The 12,341-nt window shown below is 35.6% G+C and overlaps 1 protein-coding gene across 1 annotated transcript in view; it reads left to right on the top strand.

Moving 5' to 3' along the window:
- TRPC4 (transient receptor potential cation channel subfamily C member 4) overlaps positions 1–12,341 on the top strand; it is a 342,201-nt gene that overhangs the window by 285,052 nt on the left and 44,808 nt on the right. The window contains exon 5 of the mRNA XM_081128497.1: positions 879–1,018. Coding sequence (XP_080984623.1) covers positions 879–1,018 — 140 coding nt within the window. The remainder of the gene's footprint in view (positions 1–878; positions 1,019–12,341) is intronic.

Here is a 12,341-nt window from a genome sequence, read left to right as displayed (position 1 = left end):
CTTGCTTTTAGTGTTGAAAAGATGTAAAGATCTGTGCTACACATTTGACTTTCCAGGCTATCATTTTTCTTAAAAGAATCTTATTGTTTGCTTGTATTAATGTACTTATAAAATCATATTTATTCTTTTAATATTTCCTGATTCTAGATACTTTGATATATCCTCCTCATAATTATGCTCTAAAAGCAGAATTATAAAATCTTAATAAGATGATGAAAATAGAATAATGATATACAGTGATATTTTACTTCCTAGAATTAAAAAGAAAAATCCAACACAAAACATTTTCTATTAAAAATATGACCGTAATAAATAAAAAGGGTTTTTATTTTTTCTGGTTGTACCTTTAATGTTATTGATAAATATTTAATGAAGTACTATGAATATTATAATTGCCTTTGGTCTACACCTGATGTCAGATCTTAGAGGTGCTAATTGCTTACAAAAGCACAACAAAGTGCTCTGTTTAATGGTATTAAGCCAGATATTTTTACTAGATACACTGTTTTTTACTTGGGATGAAGAATGTCTTAAAGTATTTGTTTACAAATAAATGTTATGCTATTTTCCATGAAAAAAATATATAATTAAAGAGAAATTACAGTTTGATTTAAAAATTCCACATTCTTATGAATTTTTCAAATACTATGTAAAAGAAAGTGAAGCTGCTCTAATAACATTCTCTACAATTAGTTGAGAGTCCTGAAATTTCTAAAATCTGTCTGGGACTCAATGTTATTACCTCTAGTAATAGATACTGCATCTAGTATAACTATATGGTCTCATAGCTCCAAGAGTCTATAATTCTTAAATTGTAAATCTGTTTTTAGTAATTTGATTGAAAATTACACTGACAATAACCCTTTCTATAATTGCAGGTTTTATATGGGGAGAAATAAAACAAATGTGGGATGGTGGACTTCAAGATTATATCCATGATTGGTGGAATCTAATGGATTTTGTGATGAACTCCTTATATTTAGCAACAATCTCCTTGAAAATTGTTGCATTTGTAAAGGTAACTATTGTTTATGTTGTTGGTAATGCATGAATTCTGATAAATATTGATATACTTTCAAATGTTATCGATTTTATTAATATTGTTAGAGTATTATTTATCTATATGTGATATTCACCAGGTCATTACCTTGTTGATAGATAGGTATAAAATACATAGATAATACATAATTTATAATCATAGAAAAAGTTTAATGAACAATTAGAAGTTGTCAGCCAATTTTCTTGTATCTAAATTGAAAGATGCCTCAAAATTATTCAAAATAATTTCTCTTGTTTCTAATTCTTTCAATTTCAAATGAAATTCTACCTCAAATACTTTAAGATTGGGCCCCCCAAATTTATTTTTATCAATTATAACTAACTGATGAAATTACATAGACAGATCAAAATATTACTCTTTCAAAGCACTAAAATTATTATTTCACTTTAAACTAATATAGTTTGATATTATTAGGACAGAATATAATTTTTTTTACCTCATCCTATTCAACATGACAGTGCCTGAAATCTCACACACCCATTACCCCTCCCCGAAATCTGTACTACAGCAATATTATCCCAAATTACATAATTTATGTTCAACAGTTTTGTTCTACAATAACAATTGGGATTATTTTGTACTTTGGGGGATGTTTTTCCAGCCATAATATTATCACCTTCTCTTTCTTGCATTTCTTTTTCCCTCTTTTTCTCTCTCTTTGTTTTTAAAATTTTAATTTATTGTTCACAGTATTAAAAATTCCCCCAATTTCCCCCACCCTTTACCACCTCCTCCCAGTCCCCTGCCCAACCCCAGGCCTTCACCACACTACTGTGTATGTTCATTGATTATGCATATATGTATATGAGTCATTCAGTTAAATTCTTCCCATCTTCGCCCTCTCCTCTGAGATATGTCAGTCTGTTCCATGCCTCCATGTCTCTGGACCTATTTTATCAGTTTATTATGTTCATTAGATTCCACTTATAGGTGTGATTATGTGCTATTTGTCTTTCTCTGACTGGCTTATTTCACTCAGCATTATACTCTCCAGGTCCATCCATTCAGTCACAAAAGGTAAGACATCCTGTTTTTACAGCTGCACAGTATTACATTGTATAAATGCACCACTGTGGAAACCCTCTTAAAGAGCCAACACACAAATTTTTGTGTGCAACCACTTTCCTTGGGCTCTGGCAAAGGGAGGGTGGAGTGGACTGGAGCTGTGTGGGGAGAATCCTGGGTTGTGGGCTTGGAAACTGAGATCAAAGGGCATCCACATGGATTCCTGTGCCTAGTCATTCCCCCAGACTGCAGAGGACACATTTCTCAGACAGACAATTTTCAGGTTTTGCCTGAAGGGGAAAGCAGTTGCCCCACCCTGCCAGAAGCCTCTTGTCCTACCCAGAGGCATTTCTACAGCCTGAGGCTTGTTAAGAGACTAATAACAACCAGCAGCTCAACCGTGTGGAGCTTCTACAGCCTGAGGCTGATTAAGAGAATCAGATTAAACAGCTTGCAGGCAGAGGCAGACCTCAAAGTGCTTTGAGTCTTTGCTTGATCTGCTTCTGGACCCAAGCCTTGGAAAAGCAGACTTTGGTGTGCATCTTCTTCCTGTCCAAATGCACCCTGCCCCAGAAGAGGAGACCTCAAGCTGAGGATTGTTGATAGCTCCAGAGGAGGTCTAAAGTAAGCAAGGGTTAGAGAACCTGTTTGAAGAAATAATTGCAGAAAACTCCCCTAACCTGGTCAAGGTAAAAGTCACAAAAGTTTAGGAGGCACAGAGTCTCAAGCAAGAAAAGAACAAAGAGGCTCATGCCCAGACACATCATAATTAAAATGCCAAGAATTCACGACAAAGAATTTTAAAGGCAGCTAGAGAAAAATAATCTGTTACCTACAAAGGTGCCCCATAATGCTGTCCGCTGACTTCTCATCAGAAACTCTACAGGCCAGAAGGGAATGGCATGAAGTATTCAAGGTAATGCAAAACAAGAATCTGAAACCAAGACTATTCTATCCAGCAACATTATCATTCAAGATAGATGGTAAAATAAGGAGCTTCCCAGACAAAAAAAAAAGGCAAAAGGAGTTTATCACCACCAAAACAGCATTACACGAAATGTTAAAGGAACTGCTGTAATTAGAAGTAGAAATAGACAGAGAGAGAAACATAGGTACAAAGAATTAATATAATAAATAAGTATCAATAATAACCAAAATGTAAATGACTAAATGCCCCAATAAAAAATATAGGGTGGTTGAATAGATAAGGAAACATGACCCAAATATATGCTGTCTACAAGAGACCAACCTCAGAAAAAAAGACTCACACAGGATGAGAATGAAGCAATGGAAAAAAATTTTTTCCATGCAAATAGAAATGAAAAAAAAAGTTGGGGTAGCAATACTCATATCTGACAAAATAGACTTCAAAATGATGACCATAACAAGAGACAAGAAAGGTCATTACATAATACTAAAGGGATCAATCCAGCAAGATAAACATATATGCACCCAATATAGAAGCACCTAAATTTATTAAAAAAACTTCTAGAGGACTTTAAGGAAGAGATAAACAGCAATACAGTCATACTCGGGGACTTTAACACCCCCTTGACTTCACCGGATAGGTCTTCCAGACAAAAAATCAACAAGGAAACAGTGATCATAAATGACACACTAGATCAGATAGATTTAATTGACATTTACAGAACATTCCACCCCAAAGCTGAAGAATATACATCCTTCTCAGGTGCACACAGGACCTTCTCAAAGATAGACCACATGTTAGGACATAAAACATGTCTCTACAAATTCAAGAAGATTGAAATCATATCAAGCATCTTCTAGGACCATAATCGCATGAAATTAGAAATCGACTACAATAAAAACACTAAAAAAATTCAAACACATGAAAGTTAAATAGCATGTTTTTAAACAATGAATGGGTTACCAAAGATATCAAGAAAGAAAGAAAAAACTTCCTGGGAACAAATGAAAATGAACATATAACAACTCCAAATTTATGGGACACAATGAAAGCAGTCTTGAGAGGGAAGTTCTTAACACTAAAAGCCTACCCCAAAAAACAAGGAAATCCTTTTTTTAAAAAAAATAAATATATCTTTATTGATTCCAGAGAGAGGAAAGGAGAGGGAGAGAGAGAGATAGAAACATCAATGATGAGAGAGTCATTGATCAAGCCCACAACTGGGCATGTGCCCTGACCAGGAATCGAACCCTGATCGCCTATATCCTAGGTCAATGCTCAACCGCTGAGCCACACCTGTCCGGGCAAGAAAATCTAATAGACTCTCTAATCCTGCAATTTACAAACTTAGAAAGAGAACAAGAAAAGCCTAGATTAAGTAAAAGGAAGGAAATAATAAAGATCAGAGAAGAAATAAATGACATAGAGTCTAAAAAAACAATACAAAAGATCAATAAAACCAAGAACTGGTTCTTTGAAAAGATAAACAAAATTGATGAAGCTTTAGCCAGACTCATCAAGAAACAAAGAGAGAGGACTCAAATAAACAAAATGATAATTGAAAGAGGCGAAATAACAGCTGACCCAACAGAAACACAAAGGATTATAAGAAAATACTATGAAAACTCTACCCCACCGAACTGGACAACCTGGATGAAATGGACAAATTCCTAGGAAAATATAATCTTTCAAAACTCAATCAGGAAGAGTCAGAAAGCCTAAATAGGCCAATAACTGCTGATGAAATTGAAGCAGTAATCAAAGGGCTCCCAGCACACAAAAGCCTTGGCCTGGATGGATTCACAGGGGAGTTTTACCAATAATTAAAACAAGAACCTACCCTCCTGAAACTATTACAAAAATTCAAGAGGAAGGAAGAGTTCCAAGCTCTTTTTATGAGACCAGCATTAGCCTAATTCCAAAACCAGATAAAGACACTACAAAGAAAGAGAATCTCTGATGAACATAGATGCTAAAATCCTCAACAAAATATTAGTAAATCAGATCCAGCAATATATTAAAAAAGATCATACAGCATGACCAAGTGGGATTTATTTCAGGAAAGAAAGGCTGATACAATATTTACAAATCAATAAATGTGATACGTCACATAAACAAATTAGAAGACATAAATCACATAATCATATCAATAGATGCAGAAAAAGCATTTGATAAATTCCAAAACCGATTTTTGATAAAAATTCTCAGCAAAGTGGGAATGGAGGGATCATACCTCAACATAATAAAGGCCACATATGATGAACCTACAGCCAGCATCATACTCAGTGGGCAAACACTACAACCATTTCCCCTAAGAACAGGAACAAGACAACAATGTCCACTTTCACCATTCTTATTCAACATAGATTGGAAATTCTAGCCACAGCAATTAGACAAGAAGAAAACATAAAAGGCATCCATACTGGAAAGGAGGAAATAAAACTGTCATTATTTGCAGATGACATGATATTGTACATAGAAAATCCTGAAGACTCCACCAAAAAACTACTAGATTTAATAAATGAATTCAGCAAGGTAGAAGGAAACAAAATTAACACCCAGATATCAATAGCATTTTCAGACACCAATAATGAACTCTCAGAAAGAGAAACTAAAAAAACAATCCCATTTACCATTGCAACTTAAAAAATAAGATACTTAGGAATAAACTTAACCAAAGATGTAAAAAACCTGTACTTGGAAAACTACAGGACATTGAGAAAAGAAATATAGGAAGATATAAATGAGTGGAAGAATATACCATGTTCATGGATTGGAAGAATTAACATCATTAAAATGCCCATACTGCCCAAAGCAATCTATAAATTCAATGCAATCCTGATTAAAATACCAACAGCATATTTCACAGATCTAGAACAAATATCTTAAAAATTCATTTGGAACCAAAAAAGACCCTGAATAGCCACAACAATCTTGAGAAAGTAAAACAAAGTTGGATGGATCACAATACCAGATATCAAGTTATACTACAAAGCACCTGTAATCAAAACAGCCTGGTACTGGCACAAGAACAGACATAGATTAGTGGAACAGAACAGAGAACAGAGAAATCAACCCAAGCCAGTATGGTCACTTAATTTTTGACAAAGGAGGCAGGAACATACAATGGAGTAAAGACAGTCCTTTCAATAAATGGTGTTGGGAAAATTGGACAGGCACCTGCAAAAAAATGAAACTAGACCACCAACGTACAACATGCACAAAAATAAACTCAAAATGGACAAAATACTTAATTGTAAGATGTGAAACCATAAAAATCCTAGAAGAAAGCATAAGCATTAAAACCTAACATCTCTCTTAGCAAAATTTTGCCAGTACGTTTCCTAGGGCAAGAGAAACAAAGGAGAAAATAAACAAACGGGACTGCATCAAAATAAAAAGCTTCTGCACAGCAAAAGAAACCATGAACAAAACAAAAAGGGAGCCCACTTTATGGGAGACCATATTTGTCAATGACACATCTGACAAGGGTTAATATCCAAAATATATAAGGAACTCGTACAACTTAACAAAAGGAAGAAAAAAATCCAATTAAAAAATGGGCAAAGGTCCTAAATAAACACTTCTCCAAAGAGGACATGCAGATGGCCAAGACACTTATGAAAAAAATATTTGCATCAGAGAGATGCAAATTAAAACCACAATGAGATATCAGTTCACACTTGTCAGAATGGCTACCATCAACAAATCAACAAACAAGAGATAGTGAGGGTGTGGAGAAAAGGGAACCCTAGTACACTGCTGGTGGGAATGCAGACTGGTATAGCCACTGTGGAGAGCAGTTGTAATATCCTCAAAAAATTACAAATTTTCTTGCCATTTGATGCAGTGATCCCACTTCTAGGAATATATCCTAAGAAACCCAAAACCACAATGAGAAAGAACTTATGCACCCCTGTGTTCATAACAACACAGTTTATAATAGCTAAGATCTGGACACTGTCCAGGTTCACATAAGTAGATGAGTGGATAAAAAGTTGTGGTACATTTACGCCATGAAATACTATGCAGTTGTAAAGAAGATGGGCCTTTTATCCTTTGGGACAGCATGAAAGGAACTGGAGAGTATTATGCTAAGTGAAATAAGCCAGTCAGGGACAGACAAGTACCACATGACCTCACTTACATGTGTATTGTAATAAACAAAATAAATTGATGAACAAAACGGATCAAGAGGCATAGATGCATGGAACACTGAGGGATCTCAGAGGGAAGGTGGGGATGGGGGATGGATTGGAAGAGATTAATCAAAGAATTGGTCTGGGGAAGGCCTGAGGGTAGGGTGGATGCAGGGTGGAGGGGATCAATGGGGGTAGAGAGGGGACATCTGTCATATTTTCAACAACAAAGATAAAATAAAATTTAAAAGATAAGATGATCTAACATATATTTTCCTGTATTCAAGGAATTTATGCCCCAACGTTATGATTCAATATATCTTCCTCTCTTAACACTTCTGTTAAAGTCTTCATGTCCTTGCTCCAACTTCCTCTCAGATTAATCTCACTGTTTTCCCTTCAATTTTCCAGTTATATTAAGATCCTCAGATTTTCACAAACCTTGCTTTTGAATATGTCTTATGATTTTCTCCCTCAAATGTTTTTGAAATTCTACCATATAAGTCCGGCACATGACATTGCTAGACAAAGCTCCCTGCGTGGAAAACTGACAAATAATCTAAGGGTGAATAATCTTTACAGGTCTGCAAAGGGACAGGTCTTTTAAAGAATCTGAATAGAAATAAAGGCTTAGGGCAAAACAAGACCATGTCAGGATTAAACTAGAAAGCAAATACTTGAGAGAAAGAAGAAAGCAGGAATTGATGGTCCTAGATAGGCTATGGGTGTTTCGGGTAGCTCTTGATTTCACACTGTCAAGGTTATTCTACAGCATAGAGTGGACTAGCTCTGGTCAGCAGAATACTAGTGTCCAGTCATCTGCAGTCAAAGAGTACCTATCAAAGGAAAAATTAGAGTTACTTATCTGATATCTGTCTTCTTCAGTATATCATAAACCCATGTGGCATGAACTGTATATTGTTTGATAAAGATGATGAACCCTGAAGATAGTGTCTGATACAGAGTACATATATTTGATGAATGAATAACAGTTGAAAAATGAAAATAATTAGAATTTAAATCCATTCTAGACAAAGGGCCCTGTAATAATAGAAAAGCATTTTGGTGAGAATGTGAGGGTAATTTGGGAAATTACCAGTGATAAATGTTTGAATCACAGCATTAGGTGTCTAACTGGGAACAGGCAGGTCAATCTTAAGAGGAAGACAGGACTCAGGTTCCACAGTCTTTATGTGACATTTTGGGAAATTGGAATTTCATCTTGAGGATAATGCAGAGTCACTGAAGAACATTAAGCAATATGTGAGATGATCTCATTTGCCCTTTTAACAGATGATTTTAGAGAAAATAGATGACTGTAGAGATAATGTTCAAATCAGGGAGAGCAATTAAGAGCTATAATAATAATTTCTATGGGAAATAGAAAATCTTTTTAAGACAGTGAGGATACTAATGAAGAGGAATAAGCAACATACATAAGATACAGGTTTAGAGGCTGGGAATTTGGAAAGGAAGACTCAAGGATAAACCTCAACTCCTGCCTTGGGTAATTTTCTGCCGTTCACTAAAATCAGAAAGCAAAAATGGAGAAAGAATTTGAGGATGAAAAGATGATGAGTTCCAATACTGGCCTCTGAGCTTGAGATGCCTATGAGATGCCCAAGTGGAAAAGTCAACAAGACATTAAAATATAAAATATGAATGTAGGTGAGGAGTCTGGGCTGGAGATGTGAAACTGAGAGTCATCAGCACATAACTGACAGTTGAAATTATAGAAAACATCCAGGGAGCGTTGACTGAATGAGAAGAGAAGAGAAAGAGAGAAGAGAAGAGAAAAGAGAAGAGAAGAGAAGAGAAGAGAAGAGAAGAGAAGAGAAGAGAAGAGAAGAGAAGAGAAGAGAAGAGAAGAGAAGAGAAGAGAAGAGAAGAGAAGAGAAGAGAAGAGAGAAGGAGGGGAGGGGAAGGGAGGGGAGGGGAGGGGAGGGGAGGGGAGGGGAGGCTTGCAAAGTAAACTCAACATTTAAAGGGGAAGTGAGAAAGAGAAACCTGCAAAGCATACTGAGAAGAGGCATCACAAATGGCTGAATACAAACATACAAACATAAAAAAATGAATATAGATTTTGTGAATATTTTTTAGAAAATATAGGCAAAAATATTAAATTCAAGTTAATCTTTTAATTTCTAATATGTGTAAAAATTTCATTTATTAACTGAAGAATCACAATTTTCTCTAAAAATACAAAGTACATCAGGGTTTGCAAAATGTTTTTAAAGCGCTTTATAAAACAGTGGCTATATTTAAAAACATAGGCTATATATATGTGTAAATAACAGGAGAAAAATTAAAAAGCAAAATTTAAAAGAATGAAAACAGATAATTAATAATGTTTCTATCTCTACTTACAGTAGTCTCCTTTATCTGCGGTTTTACTTTCCATGGTTTTAGTTACCCGCTGTCAACCACGATCTGAAAATATTAAATGTATAATTCCAAAAATAAACAACTTATGTTATAAATTGTGCTGTTCTGAGTAGCAGGATGAAAGTTCTGTCCTGCCCAGATGTGAATTACCCCTTTGTACAGGATCTCCACATTTTGTGTGCTCCGCACCCATTAGTCGCTTATGTTATCTCAGTTATCAGATCTACTATCATGGTATCACAGTGCTTGTGTTCAAGTAACCCTTATTTTACTTAATAATGGCCCCAAAGTCATTCACATAGCTTTTATTACAGTATACTGTTATAATTTGTAATTGTCGTTAATCTTCTATTGTGCCTAATTTATAAATTAAGCTTTATCATAGGTTTGTGTGTAGAGGAAAAAGCATAGTATATATAGGGTTTGGTACTTTCTGCTGTTTCTGGTATCTACTAGTTATCTTGGAATGTCTCCACAATGGATAAGGGGGAACTACTGTATTCCTGACAGGAAACAAGTTTTTTGGGTCAGGGAACAAACAAATTACTTACATGACAATCTTAGAATTGGTCCCCCATACTTCATTGTCCCACAGGGTAATGGATGTACCAGATATACCCTTCGCATACAAGAGTTTGTGCCACACACAAGAGGAACTAGAAAATTATGAATCTCATATTGTAGCTGTGCCAGCTGCTCATCTTCTTCATGGAGAAGGAGAAAGACCTTAACTTCAAAACTAAACAAATTCACTGTGGAGAGGCAAAGGTCCCTAAGTTTATTATCCTTAGAATGTAAGCAGATGGTTCCAGGGAAAAGGTTTCCAAATCTCTCAGGAGGTCTCTATTTTTAATTTACAAGACTGTTTGTCAACCAAACATTCTTTAACCCTGGACCAGAAATGTTTTGCTCAGGAAACTCTAACCATGCATAAATACGAACATATTTATGTAACATTGTTTCCCAACAATTACCAGAAGTGCTAGACTCTGAAGGGGATTTATGCAAATATACTGGCACAGAATCCAGCATTTCATGATTTGTGAAGTAGAAAACCTTTCTCTTATAATTTTGCAAATCCCAGTTGAGATGGTCATTCACCATGTGATGATGCATTTCACATCGAACTGCTTTGACCTGGCTGTAAAACTTAGAAAAAGGACCAGCATCTCTACTGGACTTGACAATTGGAGGATCCTCAAACAGTGAACAACATATAATCTCTGTTCAGCCCCAGGCTGAATTACCAATTTCAATTCTGTTTTCCAACAGCACTTTATGTTAATCTCTTAGGTCATTTTTATTTCAGTTAGTTGTGCCAGTCATCCACACAGGTATGTGAATACTTGATGGGAGAAAATGTTTCTTGAGCAGCTATTACATGCAGTGTCACTGTATTAAATGTGAGAAATTCCCAGAAAACGATCATATAAGAATGCTCACTGTTTGTTTTATTTTTTGTACATTTTGAGATGTAGTCATAAGCCATGTTAGTGAGAGAGAGAGAAGGAGAGACACAGAACAGAGAGACAAAGTAAGAAAGAAATATAAAATTAGCCAACAACAAAGGGGGACGATGTTCTCAACTTAAAAATGTGTGTCTTTCCAGAAAAGTGAAAAAAGGAGGCAATTGTGATCGTAGTCTTTGGAGGAAAAGATGACATAATATGTGGAGGTCATTTGGTATTGTTTGATACCACAAATCCTTACTCTGATACTTGTTATAATGAATTTTTTAAATCTTAAATTTTAATTTTTTTCCCGTCTTCAGTCATTAGCTGTTTTATGTTAAAGTTATATAGTGGGAATGTTTAATAATAGATATCGGTTGTTTGTTGATATGTTGATGATAGCCATTCTGGCAGGTGGGAGGAGATACCTCATTGTCATTTAAATTTGCAACTCTCTAATAATTAGTGACTGAGCATTTTTCATGTGTCTCTTGGCCATCTGTGTGTCCTCTTTGGAGAACTGTCTATTTAGGTTTTTTTCCCATTTTTAATTGGATTGCTTGTCTTCCTTGTATTGTTGTATAGATTTTTATGTATTTTGGGAATTGACCCCTTATCAGATGTATCACAGCAAATATGTTGTCCCATACAATGGGATCTCTTTTCATTTTATCGATGGTTTCTTTTGCTGTGCAGAAGCTTTTCATTTTGATGTAGTCCCAATTGTTTTTTCTTTCTTCTTCCCCCTTCCTTCCTTCCTTTCCTCTTTCCTTTCCTTTCCCCTTTCCTCTTTCCTTTCCTTTCCCCTTTCCTCTTTCCTTTCCTTTCCTTTCCTTTCCTTTTTCCTTTCCTTTCCTTTCCTTTCCTTTCCTTTCCTTTCCTTTCCTTTCCTTTCCTTTCCTTTCCTTTTTCCTTTCCTTTCCTTTCCTTTTTCCTTTCCTTTCCTTTCCTTTCCTTTCCTTTCCTTTCCTTTCCTTTCCTTTCCTTTCCTTTCCTTTCCCCTTCCCTTCCCTTCCCTTCCCTTCCCTTCCCTTCCCTTCCCTTCCCTTCCCTTCCCTTCCCTTCCCTTCCCTTCCCTTTGCCCTAGGAGATGTATAGGCAAACATGTTGCTATGAGAGATGTCTGAAATTTTGCTACCTATGGTTTCATCTAGGATTGCTATGGTTTCATGAATTACATTTATATATTTTATCCATTTTGAGTTTATTCTTGTGTACAGTGTAAGTTGGTGGTCTAGTTTCATTTTTTTGCATGTACCTGTCCAATTTTCCCAGCACCATTTACTGAAAAGACTCTCTTTACTCCATTGTAAGCTCTTGCCTCCTTTGTCAAACATTAATTGCGTATAATGACTTGGGTTGATTTCTGGGTT

The sequence above is a fragment of the Miniopterus schreibersii genome (genome assembly GCF_964146895.1).
Source record: "Miniopterus schreibersii genome assembly, chromosome: 2".
In the NCBI taxonomy this organism is placed as follows: domain Eukaryota; kingdom Metazoa; phylum Chordata; class Mammalia; order Chiroptera; family Miniopteridae; genus Miniopterus; species Miniopterus schreibersii.
This window is presented reverse-complemented; position numbering and strand designations above follow the sequence as displayed.